The sequence below is a fragment of the Ambystoma mexicanum genome, chromosome 11 (genome assembly GCF_040938575.1).
Source record: "Ambystoma mexicanum isolate Mex_15411 chromosome 11, UKY_AmexF1_1, whole genome shotgun sequence".
NCBI lineage: Eukaryota > Metazoa > Chordata > Amphibia > Caudata > Ambystomatidae > Ambystoma > Ambystoma mexicanum.
The window spans coordinates 209,391,478-209,410,490 of NC_090934.1; the positions used below are offsets into that span (position 1 = coordinate 209,391,478).

At 50.1% G+C, this 19,013-nt stretch overlaps 1 protein-coding gene across 1 annotated transcript in view; it reads left to right on the forward strand.

Annotated features, from left to right (window-relative positions):
* ARID1A (AT-rich interaction domain 1A) overlaps positions 1–19,013 on the forward strand; it is a 1,380,737-nt gene that overhangs the window by 300,179 nt on the left and 1,061,545 nt on the right. The window contains exons 2-3 of the mRNA XM_069622865.1: positions 5,060–5,269; positions 5,874–6,329. Of these exons, the coding sequence (XP_069478966.1) occupies positions 5,060–5,269; positions 5,874–6,329 (666 nt within the window). The remainder of the gene's footprint in view (positions 1–5,059; positions 5,270–5,873; positions 6,330–19,013) is intronic.

Genomic DNA, 19,013 nt, shown 5'->3' on the forward strand with positions numbered 1-19,013 from the left:
TTGTGTCCCCTAGGAGCCGGATTACGGCGAAGAAATGATGGAGACAGTGCCGGATTGAAAGATGCTGTGTGAACTGGTGAGTATGGCGCCGTGCTGGACCTGGCGAAGCGATGCGTGCAGGACTGATATACTTTCCAGGTCCGGAGATGAAATGGTTCCGGAATTAGGTGAGGAATTTGAAATAAGCTTTTTTTCTAACCTTGTCCTTTTCTTCTTTATTCTAGGAGCTCCGGATTTGAGGCGGGCGCGGCAGAAGACTGGATGTTGGCTGCAGGCATGCGGGCGTGGCAGAAGACTGGATGCTGGCTGCAGGCACGGTGAGCGTCACGCTGCTGGATGCAGAATAACGCGAAGCATGTGCTGCTGTTCGGGTGTGGTTTAAATAGCCTCCAAAGTAGTTCCAGGTAAGAAGTTCCCTAGAGCCACGCCAGAGTAAAAAATAGTCCCTGTAACAAAATAGTCCCATCCAGGCCTCATGTAGGCTTGGACTCTTTTGCAGCATGGTCTGCATCAGGTAAGTAAAGTCTATGAGCCTGGCGCCTATGGCGCCAGGACTGATTTCTATGATGAGCCTGGCGCCTAAGGTGGCAGGACTGAACCCAGACAGCCCCTAGCCGGGGCTGCTGAGGTTTAAACAAATGTCTGGATGCCTGTTCCCGGAGCTGAGGGCCTTGGTCCTGATGCCCGGGGGTAGGCATCATGACAGGCCACTAAAGGGGCAATAGGCTTAACTAGGAGGAGCAAGAGGGGTTAGCTTTCATCAGTAGAGATGGCAGTTTGTCAGTATTAATGTGGCCTGAAGTGGGAGATGGAGGCAGAGGAAGATGGTAGAGTAGGCTGAGGGGAGTGTAAGGAAGGTCGGGAGAGTCTCATTTTGGAAATAGTTTACAGCAAAGTATTCAGCTAGTTCATTGGCTGTGAGAGTGGAGTTGATAGCTATTGACTCTGGAGAAGTAAGGATCGAGTTTAGTTTGCCCTGTAGGTGATGAGGATGGTTGGAGTGAGGGGCAATGAGGGTTAGGTAGAATTCCTTTTTTTCTTTAACAAGAGTGGACTTGAGAGTTTGGGGCAGAGAGATAGAGTTGCAGGTCCTCATGTGAGTGGGAACACAGCCTTTTGTGCAGCAGCCGACACATGTCTGTGCATAGAGAGCGTATGCATAGTGACCCATGGCTGAGGATGCTGAGACTGGGGGGGGTCTTACAAGTCATCGGTGGGAAGTGAGAATTGGTCATGTAGTAGGGATTTGAATCTGGAGAATGCAGTGTTGGTGGAAGAAGCTTCGGGTGTGAAGGAGAAGAGTGAAAACTGTAGGTCGGGGAGTAATTTAGAAATGTTTAAATTTCTTTTTAGTAATGGGTGAAGCAAGTCTGGAAAGGCCAGAGGCTGGAAACAATTGATTGGTCAGATTTGGATGGTGTTACAATAGTATTAGTGGCTGAGATAAATAAGTGATCCAAAGAGTTACCTCCTGTGAGGGTTGATGGGCTATGGATAGAGTAGAGAGCGTGATCACTAAGAAAAGACTGAAGTTCAGATTTACGAGAAGCGGTTGGAGAGGAAAGCTTGAAAGCAAGAGAATGAGATGATTAGTGGAAAGAGAATCAAGGGGTTGACTGATCACCATAGATTGGTCCAATGGGACCAGGAGGGCGATAGATGGCGAACAGAGTGAGGCAGAGCAATAGTAGATATAGTGAATTCAAAAGAGGTAGGAAAGGACGTGGCATTGGAGATTTGTGAGGCACTGAGGTGGGAAGAGTAGGTGTCTCAACACCTCCAGTCAGTTGAGGAGAGTGAATAAAGGATAGTTTGGAGTTGTGTAGGGCTGTCCGAGGGAGGAATCCAGGTTACTGTGATAGCAAGGTCGTCTAGGGGAGGAGAGCTGGAGTTGTAGTCTGTGATTAAACAAAGTTTTGTTGCATACAGAGCATTCCAGCGTGCAATATTCAGTTGATGAGGTAAGGAAGAGTAATGAAATTGAGTCTCGGAGGAAGAAAGTTGAGGCGAATATGTGTTGGGCGGTATATTTAGTCTGCTTTGTTGGAAGGAGGTGGAAGAGAGATGGAGTAGTGGGAGTTTAGAGTTGTGAGTTTTATAATCTGGATAGGAAAGGAGGAAGTTGTAGCATGATTGGAGAAGGCATAGAGAGAGTGTAGTAGTAGTAGTAGAAGGAGGAGCCAAAGTTAACGCACTATAGGTGAGTAGCACAGTGTGGAGAGCGTACAGTAATTGGGAAGCTTCGCATACTCACTAGTGCAACACAGAGAAAGGCAAAGGCTCAGTCTAAGAGGCTGGTCAGTGGCTGGTCTTCACCCTTTTCTGTTTCTCCCTTTACTGGGACGTCCCTGTCTGGATGCCCCTAGGAAATTCAGAAAGGATGAAACGTGCTTGTGTCACCTGATCACCTAGTCCATCAGTGGTTGGTCTCCAATATTGTCCCTGGTGTTGTTGGGAAGAGGCGATTTCTTCCAGATTGGTGATCTCGGATGAGCATGAACACCCCCTTTCATTTGTTAATTTGGTGCAACTGCATGCACAAATGTATTAAAAACTGTGAATCTATGAAAGATCAATTTCTGTAGAAGAAACCACTCACTTATCTGTAACTCTAATTTGTCTGTTTGCATCTTTAATAGACCCACAAGCTACCTGCATGACTCCCCTGTTTGGTCCCATAGATTGCTTTAGGTGCTTTGTGCTTCTGGAAACTGAGGTTGGCCTCCGGTGGAGGAAGAGTTAGGACTTGCCCCCTTAATGGTTAAGGGATTAATGACCCTGATTGAGATGGAATGGCTATTCATTGGGATGGCAGTTTTGTTTTAACTGCTACTAAATGATTACAGCAAATTCTCAGCTTGATGGCCAGGAACATTCAAAGCATTTGAATCTATGAAAGATACTAGAACTAGATGTAGGCATTGTTGCTAGTTAGTTTCTTTCTTTGCATTTGTTATCAACCTTGGGGCATGATTTTTTGAGAAGTGGCTTGATCACGGCGACTGCTCGTTTTATCAAGGCCTTTTCAGTGTTCTGGCATGCTAGAAATGTGCCTTGGTTGGAAGCACTAGAACTTTCTTAGTGTCTGGACATGTGCAAAATCTTCCCGCAAATCGCACATTTCCCACAAACCATGGACCTCTGGAATCTTTCGCCCTTCCAGACGTGCACCATGTCCAAGGCAATGAGTGCCATCATGGTTTTACCGCAATAGGCAATCTGAATCTTCCTTTTTTACTGCCCTACTGGACCAAAACGGTTTAATCTTGACCAGATCCCTAAATCTCCCTATGGTTCTTTCTATTACTTCGAAAATGTGTGTTTTCCCTACCTAAAGCCAAGTGGCCTCTTATGAACCTAAATGTGCGTATGTGACGTATCTATGCATGCTTAAAGATGGTAGGTGGAATATCTGAATAGAGGGATTTATTGTGTGCAGTCACTCAATCAAGGTGCTATAGCCACACTAGTATTTGTTATTTTGATTAAAGCTATGAGAAGTGAGATTTTTCTCATGCCCGACTGTGCATATTGGAACACTGTAATCCAAGATATTACAAGCATTACATTTTTCCCCACATACTATGTTCTGCATTTTGGGTATATTCCGCACACACAACTCCAGCTCCGACACCCAAGGAGGAGAACAGATACTCCAATCTCACTATACATAGTTCATTAGAATACAACACTGTACTTGGAATACAACAGGGAGTCGTCAGCGCTGAAACCTCAATTGTAGGCCTTCCTCCCACAGCACAGGACTCTGAGATCTAGCTGCGTTCTGGAACTGAATTGTTCAATTATCTCTCAAATCTAGCTGTGTATGGTACTATACTCCATTGTTCTGTTAGGCGTAGGTCTCAATCGCACTATGCAGGATTTTCAAATCTAACCATTTTTGTACCATGAGGGATTTCCAAAATCTAGGCATTCAGCCAAACTGTGAAGATTGGCTGCAAAACTTAACACACTAACCAAAAAGCTCAAACTTTCTGCATACTTAACGCACTCAAACTCACACAACCACCTCTTGCAAGTCAAGCCGCCTACACTTCACCACATCAACAACACAAGCTGCACCAACAGCACACAAGGACTGACATCGCTCCTATACTCTCACCAAAGCTCAGCGCACAGTGTATACCGAGATCAAGCTGCCATCAGAACACCACTCCTCTCAGTATCCTACTTTCCCTCTTCACCCTACTAACCCATCCCGCCTTCTCGTTTGCAGATCCGTCAGAGCAGCTGGGGACCAACTCTGTTGGTGACGGTACGCGGTACAAATACCTGTAACATTTAACACCTTATATGCATATTGTGGACCTCTGGATTGAACACAAATTCTCAGCCTTTGTCTGGTATCATAGTGAAATTGTGTTTAATCTAGAGCACTTTGAAGGTTTACCATTGTTTGGATCATTCCTCTCTGACGGCTCATTGTGCATATTCATTGCATTTCCTAAATTATAATAACTGCCTTTTATCTGCAAAAGGTTAAACATTTTAATCTATACTTGGCCTTTCCTGGGTGCAGCTGAAGTAACTTAACAGCAAAGGTAAATGTTAAAATGCATAAATACAGTTGTTGGTGTCCTTTACTGGGGGAGGAGGGGATCAAAAGAAGGTTTCAGAATTGATGGATGCAATCATCATGGATGAATTAATCAAATTCACTGGCAATGTGTTTCCCCTTCACACTTACATGTGTTTGCTTGTCTGCACCCTTTGCAAAAGACCACGTTCTAGATTGGTCTCGGTCTTGTTGGGCTTCATCAGTAAGATGTAGCTTGATTTCCTGTGGTAACATCAGACAGTAACAGCCTGTAAATTGAAGCAACTGTTATTTTAAGCCAGATCATCACTGCTAATGGGGAACAGAAACCACATGTTCAGTCCTAAATGTTAAGGACACATGACTTTTGGAAATTGAGGTGCGTTTCCCGTCATGTATGTCTTGTTCTGCAGATGTTTTTATGATGCAAACTTGTATGTTTATATTTATTTTTGCTACCAAAATTTCTTGAAACGTATGTACTGTTTTTTGTTTATGCAGTCATCCAGTCCAATGGACCAGATGGGGAAGATGAGACCTCAGCCATATGGAGCGAGTAACCCATATTCGCAACAGCAGGGCCCACCCACAGTACCGCAGCAGGGACATGGTTACCCGGGACAGGCCTATGGGCCTCAAACGCCTCAGCGATACCCCATGATGCAGGGTAGAACACAGGGTGCCATCGGGAACGTACCATACGCTCAACAGGTGAACATCTGTTATTACGGACAAAATGATGGAGCATAAAATGATCTACTATCAGAAATTGCAACCCAGCCATACTTCAGTGTAGGTAGAAGCAACAGTACCAGCTCTGATGGAGGAACTTTAAGCTTCACCTTCCAGGGTGTTTGAAGACTGTGTTTGCGCATACTGCCACCATTCCCCCGTGCCTTAACAAGATGTTCAGAACTCAGTAGAAACAAGCCCATCCAGTGCCAGATAATTAATAGATGAGAAATCTACTATATGGCGCTGGATAGGTTTGTTTCCTCCTGATTTCTGACTATCTTGTTTTGGCATTGTGCATGTCCAATTGTTGAACATGAATTTACAAACATTGATAAATAATCTGCTCTTACACTGTTGGGCAATGTGTTTGGTGTGATAGCGATACTTGGAATTATCACAATGAAAGCCTCTTGTCTTACCCATGGCCCTTTTAATGCAAGAGCTATCCCATAAGGAGATGCTTTTCTAAACATACCCCTATGTATCTTGCTCAAGTACCGCTGTAGTTAATAGCCTTCCTCTTTTAAACCGTATATGATCTTTAGTACGTTTTCTGATTTCTGTCTTTGTTCTTGTGTAGATTCCTCCTTATGGACAGCAGAGCGCTTATGGGCAACAAGGCCAGTCTCCATACTACAACCAGCAGAGTACTCATCTTCAGCAGCAACAGACTCCATACTCTCAGCCTCCAGCGCAAGCTGTCCTCACTCAGTCTCCCTACCCACAACAGCAACCTCAACCCCAACCGCTACAGTCCACACAACCAGCTTACTCCCAGCAGTCCCAACCATCCCACCAGCAATCTCCGTCTCCATATGGTCAGCAGCAACCTCCACCACAGCAGCCTCCACAGCAGCATACGTCGCAGCATCCACAGAGTCAGCCTCCCTATGCTCAACAATCACAGGCTCCTTACTCGCAACAGCAGCCAACGCCAACAGCTCCTTCAGCCCATCCACAGCCGTCGTCATATGCTCCGCAGCCACCTCAGCAGCAACAGTCTGCATACTCGCAGCAGCGCTTTCCACCCCCACAGGTACAATTTTTCCCTTGAAAATCTGATCTCTCCCTTCAACCAAACATCGCTTCTGGAAGTGGTATGCTTGATCACTGTAAGGCACTTTCCAATAGATAACGCATTCATATATTGCCAGATAGCATTTCATATTTAGCCTGATGGCGCCAGCTAGCCTCATGGCACCAGACAAGCCTAATTTTGCAAGATAGCTAGATTGTGCCAGATTCCACTTTTAGCCTGATTGTGCCTTAGGTATGAATCTAACTTTTGGATCTACTGCTACATCCTTTTCCTCATTTGGAGAAGAAAATAGTTACTGCGCTGCCTGCAGTGCCTCCTGGGCCAAATACCTCTTGGTTGCCCTGAGGTTAACTGTCCTGTATTGTGTGTGGCTTTTTCCATCACCATTTTGCAGCAGTTCGAAGATGGATGCCATATTTTACCATGTTGTGACCCCTGCTTAAGTGCTCACCTATTGGTCATTTCATCGCATAAAGCATCCTATCAGAGACCGGCAGGCTTTAGTCGGCCCACTTCCTAATGCCCATGTCTGCCCCCTGTCCGCTTTCTGGAGTGCCTGGGGGCGTCCCTTACATTGTGTCCTGGGATGAGACCAGAATCCTACGTGTGCAGATGCCTGTTGGACTTTTCCTGACTTTTCAGTTACTTGTAGGTAGTCGTTACCTCACCTCCCACACACCAAACAGTGCTTCCTCTTTCCATCTGCCTAGCCACCTTTTCGAATTGTGGAGTGCCTGTAATCGCTGCTTTTCCATCTGCCTGCCACCTTTCGAATTTGTGCTGTTCCCGGTGACCACTGTGCTTCCCCTGTTTGCTTTCCCACCCTCGTCTTCTGTCTCTTCCCTACCCCTCTCCCCCTGCCTCCCCTCCATAGATATAGTGCTCTCTGTCGCTCCCATCATTTCCAACTGTTTCTCGATCGACTATCCGTTCCTTCTCGCTAAATCTGGTAGGAAGAAGTTCAAAAAGAATATCCTGTTCTCCAACCCTAGGCCTACCTATCACTGATACCTACACCAGCGCTTCCTCCAGACGGACTCTCACTGACATTCTTTGTTGTTCCTACACCGGACCTATGGACTCTTCATATGGTCTCTGTGCTTTCGCCTTACTCCTCCACTCGCATTAATGGTGGCACCCGGTGGGAGGCCCTCCTTGTCTCCTTCCACTCCTCTAAGGTCATCATTAATGTTTAGAAGAATGCACCGTCTTGGTCCAAGTCCCTCAGGCCAACCACCTCCTCTTTGACTGACGTTTCCCATGCCTTATCAATTTCCCTTCTGTCCCTTCTGCGGCTTCCTTGCCTCCACCCTCCGCCACCTCTCTTGCACTCTTATTCTGCTTTAGCTACTGTGCCCTCTCCTCATTCCTCTTCTGCCCTCCCTCTGGCTCTTCCTACACCTCCACAGGGAGTACCTCTGATTTGTACCCTTCCCCGGAAGTCTCAAGGACGGCAACCTTCTCCACCTTGCCACGCTTAACTCTCGCTCAGCTGTCAAGCACTCCTCTGATATCTGCATGACCTTGATGAACTTGGTCTTACGGAGACATGGTTCACGGCTGGCTCTGTTATGTGTTTTGACACTCTTCTCCCCGCTGGCTATAAGAGCCCCTTTGCGCCCAGAGCCAACTGCATCAGTGGGGGTGTAGCCTTGCTCTTCCCCAAGTGGGTTCCTGCCTCTACCATTCCCACCCAGGCCTTCACCTCCTTTGAATGTCTGGTCTGTAGGCTTTATCTCTCTCCTGGCCAGTCTCACAGCAGCTACTACCTACTGACCACCTTCCTCTGAGTGGGCGGAACTCAACTCTCCTCTTCCCTCCTGTCCTCGACCACTCAACTCCTCTTCTTGGGATACCTCAACATCCACCTGGATACTTCTTGTCCCACCTCTGGACTCTTTCGTGACCTCTGCCACTCTTTCTATTCTTTCCTCTGGCCCGACTCACTCTGCAGGGCATACTCTAGATGTTCTCATCTCCCCTGACCTCCCCCTCTCTAATCTTCTCACCACCCCTCTCTTGGAGCGACCACTTTCTCCTTTCCTCCCATCTCTCCCGCTCTACCCCGCAGGCCAAGCCAGCTCCAGCACTGCCACCTACCTTCTCAGTCATCCGGCCCATGAAACGTGTTAGCTGTGACTTTCGCTGCCACTTTCTCTCCCCCTCATGCTGACTCCCATCCTGACAATGCCCTTTCCAAGCTCCACTGTATTTCTGATATTCTCCAGCATGGGGTCTGGCATGGATTCACATGCTCATGAATATTCCCCGTCAGGCCGGGAATCCTCGGTTAAGAAAAATATCAGTATCAGTTTCGTTTCTGATCTGTCTTTCTTAGTAGTAACCAATCACTGATCTCTGGGTCATACTGCCCCCAGCCAATGACTGCCCTCTACCTAAGCCCGTCCCCTGGGAGCCATCCTCAGATTTTTACCGCACGTTCAAGTGTTGGGAGTCCTCGTGTTTAGCTCTCGAGCTTTTACTGCGTTTTTCAGGAGATTTTTCTCTTTCGGTTAATCGAGCCTCAAGCTCCACCCTTTCTACTTCTGATAACGGGGACCCGTTTCGGAATTTTTCTACGCCCCTCAAGGGTGAAGTTTTCTTCGTGTTACGCTTCTTGGAGGATTCCAGAAGATCTGTGGCCTACCTCAACGGACATGGCACAGGACAAGGGAAGCTCGACGCCCGGATCCAAGCTGTTCAGGAGCTGCCCAGGATGCGGATTGCAAAATGTTTTCAAGGAGGACGAGCATTCGAGATGTCTCTACTGCCAGACGCACGTGGAGAAGGACACTGCGTTCTGCAAGAACCTGTCAGAACGGACCAAGCAAGATCGTCGTTCCCGCCTCGCCGCCTGGCTGGAGAAGGGCACAGCAGGTGAGAAGGTGAAGAAAAAGTCTGAGCGGTTTTCTAAATCCTGTGAGGGCGCCCTGGCGATGCGGGCCCAACAGAAGGCCAAGCACCGCGGGCACCGGGAGCGCCGAAAGGTCGGGCTCCTCGGCTGCCAGGCAGGGCGCGACTTCCCCGGCACGATCAACCACGAGCCAGCGCTCTGGTTCGGGGAAGAGGAAGTCCGAGAACCCGGGTAAGCTTCTGGAGAGGCCCCGGTCGATCTCGAAGGGAGCCGAGGCGATGACCCTCCCCCCAAAGCGAAGGCCCAGGACGCACCTAAGGTGGTGAGGGCCTTGATCCACCCGGCAAAGGCCTCTATCGAGGTTGTTGCAGCGGCCCTGGCGAAGCCGGCAGAGGCTACGCCAGTGGAGGCGGCCGTGTGGCCCATAGGTTCCCTGCCGCCGCAGAGGTAATCCTCTTTCCAGACCATCGTTAAGACCCCCGTGAAGATCCCGGCGGAAAAAGAGGGGGTGGGGGCAGTGGCCATTACGGACTCGGATTCAGCCTCCGAGGAGAATAGGCCTCAACGAGAGATTCATAGGCCTCAACGAGAAGTTCGAGAAGGTTAGATCCCAGGGGACGGTTCCCGCTGATCTGATCGAAGATGGCAACGATTAGGGCCCAGTGGAGCAACCATCCCGTCCGTCGCAGCCATTACCCGAGCCCCAGGATAGCTCGGCGGCCATTTTGTTGGCGATCCAATCGTTATATACTGAGATGAGGACAAGGTTACCACGGACCCCGACGGAGGATCCAGAACCAGGCGCGTCGGGAAGCCCTCCGAACAAGCGGAGGAGAGTCCACCCCGCTCCGCCCTTTGTGCCCGCGAGGCCTGTGGACCCCCTCGTCCCCCTCGCTGGACCCTAGGGAGTATACAGCAATGGATACGGGGACGGACGAACGACGACAGCGACGATGACACAACTGACATCCGGTCATCACCCCCCCCCCCCCCCCCCCGTGCCTCTCCGCCCGACGAAATTGGCTCTTTTCACGCCATGATAGCCAGGGCATCCGAGCTCTTCCAGCTCTGCCCTGAGGAACAGAAAAAGGAAGGTTTTCTTTACCAACGAGAGGCCAAGAGAAAGACGGTCCTCGCGGCGCTGTTGCTCGACGACCTCTGGGACGAGGGGCTGGCTATCCTCAAGAACCCTTCCACGACACCCACCAAGAGGGACAGGTACAAGAAGTAGTACTGGGACCCCGATGCCGCCCCCTTGTGCCTCAGGGCCCAGCCCACGCCGGACTCTGTCGTCTCGGCAGCGGCCAAGAAGAAAGCAGCGGGTGCGGCGGCTTCAACTTCCACTTCACCGCCGGACAGCGAGGGCAAGAAGTTGGACTCCAAGGGACGACGAGTCATCTCGTTGGCGGCGACGACGATTAAGACGGCCAATGCCTTAGATATTGTGGCCCGTTACGACAGGGAGCTTTGGTTCAAGATAGCTCCTCTGCTTGACTTCCTACCGGACGACAAGAGGGCGGAGGCTCTACAGATTCTGCAGGAAGGAGAGGTGGCGTCGGATCACGCCATAACGGTAGCAACGGACATTGCCGATACCGGATTTCGCCAACTGGGCAACGTGGTTTGCCTCCGACGAGGATGGCTCAAGGCGACGGACTTTCGCCAGGACATCCAGACCAGAGTGTTGGACATGCCGTTCGACGGCAACAACCTGTTTGGAAAGACGGTGGATGAGTCCCTCCAGGCCATCAAGACAGACACGGAAACAGCCCGAGCCCTAGGAGTCCTTCAGCAACGACGGCCCTTTCGGAGCTCTGGAGGCAGACAGGGAGCCTCCAAGGGATCCAGCGGCGGCTCTTCTACTTGCCGCCAGGTGGCCCGCTCCTCGTCCGAGGAGGCCTACAGAGGCCACGGCAAGCAAGGAGGGTCTGGCCACCGTCGGCAAGGAAGCCAAGGCGGCAAGGCCTCTTCCAAGCAGGACTGAACCGGCCGTAGCTTCGTGCCCCCACCGAAGCACCCCAGTGGGAGGCCGGCTGACAAAGTTCGTCAGCATGTGGGAGTCCATCTCCACCGACAGTTTGGTGCTGGACACCCTGGCCCGCTGACACACTCTGGAATTTCAAAAGTGTCCTCGCATTCCTCCCGTGGCCAGGAAGGAGAATCACATCCCTCAACTGCTGTTGTGGAGGTAAGAGCGATGCTCAGGAAGGGTGCCATCGAGCTCGTCCCCAAGAGGCTCCGGGGCTCCGGAGTATACTCAAGATACTTCCTCGTCCGAAAGAAGACAGGCGGTTGGCGCCCCATCCTGGACCTGCGTCGGTTGAACAAGTACATCGAGGCACAGAAATTCAGGATGGGTCACCCTCCAGCACTTGCTGGGACAGCTGGAGGAGGGCGACTTCCTATCGTCACTGGACCTGGAGGATGCTTACTTCCACATCCCCATTCTAAAAGGTCACAAAGTCCCTCAGATTCGTAGTCCAGGGGCGTCACTACCAATTCAGAGCCCTGCCGTTCGGATTAAAGTCGGCACCCAGGGTGTTCACCAAGTGCCTCGCACTTGTGGCGGCGCGGCTGCGCCTGCAAGGGATCCACGTCTCCCCCTACCTGGACGACTGGCTAATCCATGCAAGGTCAAGAGAACTCGCTGTCGAACACACAGCGAGGACCGTCCGCCTGCTCACGGAGCTGGAACCATCAGTCAAGAACCATCCCAATCAGACCAGGAAGGCGGTGCATGTGGGCTACCGCCCCTGAAACCTAAAAAGAGACCTAAACGCAAACAAACTTGTAAACCAACACCAACGGATCACAACACTGACAACCCAAATGTAAAAAGTCTAAATTAACCTACTACTAAGGAGCGCAACATGCCACAAAAACCAACAGGACCATGCGAAAGACGACCAGGAGTAGGAATGAACCAAATGGAACCACACCACGTAATCCCAACCACGGAACACACCCCCACAAACACTGTTGACCACAGAACAAACGCCAAAAGAAAAATCTTACTCCTATATCCCGTCCCCTTTCCTCCATATTTGTGGGACATTCTGTCCTTCAGGACAGGACCAGAGCTCTTTTGTAAAAATCGAAAATGTTTGCTGTTCTTCTATTTTTACGTGGGGTACCGCATGTGGCCGTAACCCCGCCCTCCTGAGCTCTGCCCCACGCATCGCCCTTCAGTCCTTTTCACCGCGTGGTCGGGGCTGGACGCACTTGCATCACCAGGATTCTTTTTCTGATTACCTTTGTCCTTCCTTCCTGCTCCAGTTCCACGGTCACTTGGTCCTCCGTCTAGGATTTGTGTCCTGTTCTTCGTGCAAATGGACTCGTGTTTCTACTGCGATTTCCTCTCTGCGCACTCCGTTGTCTTCGGTAGGAGGAAGTGTTTCAGCGCGTTCATCATTTCCAGCTTTTCATTGACGAAAAGAAGAGACACCCGGTAAGTTCCTTACTTTTCAGGCCACCCCCCCGGGCAGAGGGCTCCTTCCGGGGTCTTCCTTGTCCGGGGTGGGCTTTAGCTCTGTTACCATGGGTTCCCCTGAGGTGCCTCGTAGGCCTAATAGGCGCACCAGAGTTTTCTCCTGGGGGTCTACCGCGAGGGACCTGTCAAAACCGGACCACGTTCCGAGGATCACCTGTTAGGTTTTAAAGTTCAGCCCAGTTCATCTGCGACTCTGGAGTTTGCTCCGAGGTCTCGCTTTCTGGAGCTTTCCACACAGGCACCGGGGTACGCCCTGAGGTCTGTTTCTGGAGCTTTATGTACCGAGCCACAGCTTGAGGCCCCTCTTGAGGGAGCTCCCCGTACTGGGGTGAAACCCGATGTTCCTCTTCTTGAGCCAAAGGTCACTACCGACAGAACCGAGAGACTGGCTTTGAAGGTCTGGTCTGTGAGGTGGATTCCTCTACATTCCTGTGCTTGGGGTTGCAGTGATACCGGTTCTGTCGAGGGGGGGTAAGGAGACCGTCACGGACCATAGCTCCTCCACTACCTGCTCAGCCAAGGTTCCTCCTCTGGAGGCTAAATTTGGTGCAATCTCTAAAATGCCGAGGATCCTTGTGTCAAGGCTAAGGTGTTGTTTAAGTCTCCTGACTCGCCAGAGGAGACAATTGCCTCATCTACACATGTGACGCAGTTCTCTTCAGGTGTTGACAAAATGGCTGCCCAACCGCCTTGGTCCACGGTGGCCATTTTGGACACCTCCCTGACCCCTATGTTCACGCTGTCTGGTGCTGCGAGCATTCCTTTTGGGGCTGAGCAGCCGTTTCCATGCCTTGTCGATAATAAAAACCTGTTCCGCCCTTCTTATGACTGGCGAGCTCAGGTACCGCTGCCTCATACAGTCTCGCTTCCTCCTGCTTCTGCTCCACTGGTCTATGTGGACCTGGCCGGTGGTAGGCCTTCCTGGCAACCATCCTCCTTGCTTTCTTGGGGGTATGCCCCCGATGAGCGGCCTCTGACAATGCCAAAACCTTCTTCTGAGGATGGATTTTGGGGAAGTTTCAGATGCTCATGCACTCTGACCCCATGAAGGAGTATTTTAAGGGTCTTTTCAAGGAAATTTACCCTGAACCGCCTGTTCGGCCTTCCGCACCAGCTGTTACTACACATTTGTCGGTGGTTCCACCTCTTCCTCATCCTCTTGGCCCACCTCTGCATCCTATGGCTCCATTGTCCTCAAGAAAGCGGCAGAGCGGGATAGCACTTTAAAATCTGAGGCGGTGCACGTGGCGGATCAAGCGGCTGTTTCCGCTTCACCGGATGACCCTCAAACGGATCAGGATAGCGATGAACAGCCCCGCTCTGAGAGCATTCCATCACTGGGCCCTGGATATGATGGCCCTCCTTGATATCCAGAACCTGAGGCCGCTGCTCCACAGGAGGGGTTGCTTTCGGCAGCATTTACCTTGTCACCTCAAGAGTGCACCGGCCTGTTCCTCCAGAAGGATGTTTTTGCTGAGGCTGGTGAGGTCTGGGATAAGCCCCACACCGGGCTACACATCAACAAAAGAATTGACTCTCGATACAGGCTTCACACCTCAGAGTAGATAGCCTTATCGTCGTGTCTGCTCCTTTCCTCAACGGTGGTGGCTGCGGCCACTTTTTAATCTAAGCCGGCCTCTGCATCTTCAACGGCTGCAGCTCAAATACTGTCCAAAGAAGACAAAATTCTGGACTCTTTGGGCAAGAAAGTATCTGCCAATTCGGCGCTCCAACTTCGTCAAGCAAACACCGAGCACATCATGCCAATCTGCGTTTGTGGAAAGAGTTAGCCGATTTCCAGGAGTGTATTCCTACGGATAGGCTAGATGACTTTAAAGCCTGTTTGTCAGACGCCAGAGTCTTGGCACAGGATCTGCTGGAAACTGCGGCTCAGCACATAGATACCTCAGCTCGAGGCGTTCTGGTCGGATCGACCCCTCCCGGCGTGGCTCCATGTAACAAAGTTTTTGAATGAGGTGCAAGACAAAGTTCTGGACCTTCCTTTTGATGGCAAGGCATTGTTTCATTCTTCTACGGATGAGGAACTCACAAAGATCAAAGCGAGTACCCAAGCCGCCAATTATTTGTCGGCCCTGGCAAAGGTCCTGGTGAAGGCCCCGTTTGAGGCCCCTTATGCACACAGGTCTGGGTCTCGGACTTGATCCTTCTCTGGGTTCAGGGGGTTTCAGGACCACTGCGTGCACTGAACTGAAACTCCGGGTGGCGGCACCCACCGAAAGCAACAACGGCAAGGTGGCTGTTTTTTCTCTTGGACATCAGCCTCCTCTCCAGGGGCAGGTAGTCTCCCTGCCGACAAATCAGCCAAATTATATTTTTTGTCGGTCGCACACGACTCTGGTGGGAGGACGAATCTTGTCTCATTTGGAGGCGTGGCAGATCATCACCGACGACCGATGGGTTTTGTCCATCGCTCGGGCTGGCTTCCGCTTCCCCCCCCGACCCCACCCTTCAACCCTCCCTTTCAACAGATCGGGTCGCCCTCCCTCAGAGCCGAGGTACAGAAGCTTCTAGACCTCAGAGTGGTGGAACCTGTTCGCACTATCCTCTACCTTTCCCAGTTCAACCTTTCTCTTCCCCAAGAGAAATTCAAGATGATGGCGCCTTGTCAAATAAAGTCCTCTCTTCAAAAGGGCGATTGGCACAGCGCGGTGGACCTTCAGGACGCTTACATGCACATCCTGATCTGGAGACTGCATCGAAAATATATATAGTTTTCCCTGGGAGGGGAGCACTTCCAGATCTGCGTGATCCCTTTTGGTCTCAGCTCGGCGCTGCGTGTCTTTACAAAGATGTCGGTCATCACAGCTTTTCTCCGCCTACAGGGTGTTCGTGTATATCTGTATTTGGACTGGCTCCTACGCAGCCCTTGTCCACAGACGGCATTGAGCAATAGCCAGTCTTTCCTCCAGATCCTGTTCCACCTTGGGCTTTCAGTGAATTGGCAGAAATCTTCCATGACGGTCTCCCAAGATTTTCCTGGGTTTCTGTTGGAAAACAATCAATTCCAGGGTGTTCCTAACGGCGGACAGGATTGTGGCTCTATCCACCATGTGTCAGCTCTTCCTCCAGTCAGCGCAAATGACTGCTTGGTGGCTTCAAAGGCTTCTGGGCCTCATGGCTTCTTGCGTGCTGGCTCTTCCTCTTGCATGTCTGAAAATGAGGCTTACTCAGCTGGCTCTTCTGAGCTCTTGGTCTCAGGCTTCGGACTTTGATTCCAAGATGATCCCAGTTCCATCCTGCATGACGATGGATCTGCTATGGTGGTCCTCGCCCAACAGGTGTTCCGTGGGGCATCTTTTCAGGAGCCTTACCCACAAGTGACGATTACCACGAATTGTGGACACTTCAGAACAGGCAGTTTCATATCAATTATCTGGAACTCCTGCCTGTTTTTCTGGTGCTAAAAGATTTTCAGCCATCCATCACAAACTAGGTGGTCCGTATCCGCACGGACAACTCTGTGGCGATGTTTTATATCAACAAGCAGGGTGGCACCAAGTCACCTCCCCTTGTGGACCTTGCCATTCAAATTTGGGAATGGGCCATCCAGCACAACATTTGGCTGCTGGCTGTACACATTCTGGGTCACTTCAATGTGACTGCAGACTCAGTAAGCCGCCAGACAGCAGCCAGCTACAAGTGTAAACTGAACACGGAGGTTCTCTCCATTTTTCTCCAATGGGGCACTCCAGAAGTGGACATTTTTGCGACTTTTACAAACAAACTTCCTCTTTATATGGTTCCAGGAACGGTCTCAGTCTTCTCCTTAGGGGACGTTCTCGAGATCCTGTGGCACAACATGAAGGCCTATGCTTTCCCGCCAATTCCTCTCATTCATCAGTCATTCTGCAAGCTCAGGAATACATCAAATTGCACTCTGCTGTTCATAGCTCCTTGGTGGCCAGCCAGATTCTGCTTCTCAGAACTTCAGCATTTGTCGATTCTTCCTTCGATCAGACTGCTGTTGATTCCTAACCTGATTCACCACTGCGATCACCAGATGTGGCACCCCTCACCACAATCGTTCAGCTTGGCGGTCTGGTGCCTGAATTCAGATCATTCGTGCAGTTTAACTTGTCCGAGGGCGATTTGTGCAATACCCAAGCGGCCAGGAAACCTTCCACGAGGTCTCTATACGAACAAGTGGCTCCATTTTTGCCACTGGTGTTTAGCTACGCAGGTCGACCCCAGGCACGCTACGATTGACACGGTTCTTTTGTTCATATCACATCTTGCAGCCTCGGGCATCCATGTCTTGTATTGCAGGACTTGTCAGCTATTGCTGTCAACAGACGTCTGTTCCTTTTCTTTGACAAATTAATTAAAAGGCATTTTGCAGGTCTATTACATCTTTTTCCTCCGGTACCCAAGCCTCATCCCAAATGGGATTTGAATGTGGTCCTCACCGCCCTATGCCATAAATCATTTGAACCCATATATATATATTTTCTATCGAGCCCGCAGGCATCGGGGCGACAACACTAACACATATGGAACCTATGCATGCTTGTGAAGACGTTTTTAGAAGGTCTTGTGTAAATTGGGGGATTTATCTGAAGAGGTTGGTCTTGAATTTTCTGCAGAAGATGCTGTATGAAGGCTCTAATCTGATTGGTAATGGAGGCCTGTTCCATAGGGCAGCCACCCTGTGGAATGATTTGCCTAGTGTGTTTTTCTGAATCTGGTGATGGCAAGTTCACCTTGGGTGGCGGATCTAAGGGAACGACAAAGCCACTACTGATCTCAAAAACCTTTCTTGGAAGGTTGTATTTTTGATTGCAGTGACCTCGGCAAGGAGAGTAAGCAAGCTCCAAGCTCTGTCTGTGGAACATCCGTTCTTCACCTTCCATAAGGATATGGTTGTGCTCTGCACTGATCCTTCTTTCCTGCCTAAAGTGGTTACCGATTTTTCATTTCAGTCAATTGATCTCATTGCCTGTCTTTTTTTCCGAAATAAGCCTCCGAGGCCGAGAGTCTTACTCAACTTAGATGTCGGGCGACCCCTGACGTTTTACTTCAACACAAGTGAACTCTTTGTCACATTCGAAGACCCGAAAGGGAAACCTGCTTCAAAGGCTATCATCTCCCGATGGATTGCCTCCTGCATTTCTGAAGCATCTACCAGTCAGGGCCTTCAACCTCCGAAGGGCATTCATGCCCATCTTGTATGTGGCAAAGCGGCTGCTGTTGCCTTCCAGAAGTATGTTCCCTGGGAAACCATTGCCAAGGCGGCTATGTGAGCTTCCCCATCAGCTTTTTGTAAGCATTACTGCCTTGGAACTGAGCTCCATGGCCGATGCCCAATTCGGCCAGGCTGTTTTGAAGAACCTATTGTAGTAAGAGTTTCCATTCACTCGTATTACCTGTGAGGTGTGCTTGTGAATCTCCCACAAGTATGGAGGAAAGGGGACAGGACGAAGGAGTATAACAAAGTTACACACCGTAGTGATTACCTTACTTCAAGTCCATAGTCCTCTTTCCTCAATACGCCCGCCCGCTGTTCCCTCTAAGTATCCTCTATTATTGCTTAAATCGTCGCAGACCTGGTGATAGAAAAGGACTGAAGGGTGATGCGCGGGCGGAACTCAGGAGGGCGGGGTCACGGCCACATGCAGTGCCCCGTGTAAAAATAGGACACAAATTTTCAATTTATGCTTTTTAACAAAACTGCTCCAGTCCCTTCCTGAAGGACTGAATGTCACCACAAGTATGGAGGAAAGGGGACTATGGACTAGGAGTAAGTTAGTTGCTACGATGAGTAACTTTATTTCACTTTACTACTCTTGGAAACAGTAGTTTATCCAAGAGTAGGTATTTAAGCCTTAAGAGCAATCCAAAGGACTTCTCTGTGACACTGCACTAAAGGTTCCGTGGGTCACAATACAAAAAGATGCCTGTGGAGTTTATCAGACTCCAAAACCAAAAGAAACAGTCCAAATCAGATAAAAATAAAGGTCTCACTCACTTCAGGATAAAAATGAAAAGTCCTAAAGTCCAGTGAAAGAGCTGGGCGTCTCGAAGGTAGAAGGGAATTAGCACAGAAATGTGAATTCTCGCTAACAGCCGGAATAAACCAGTACATGATTGTTGTGCGCTCCAAAGCTGGGGATGCACATAGTCCATGCCCAAATATGTCCATATCTCCTCTCCAGTGCAAATACTACTTCTGCCCTAACGAAGCCTAAACTGATGGCATGTCTGTAGCGCCATCATTGAGTCAAAGGTAATTGTCAACAAAGCACCACCTGCGAGCCGAAACCAACGGTCCCGTTAAAGTGCCATAGATCAAAGCTCATTATGGTTTGAAAGCTCCATC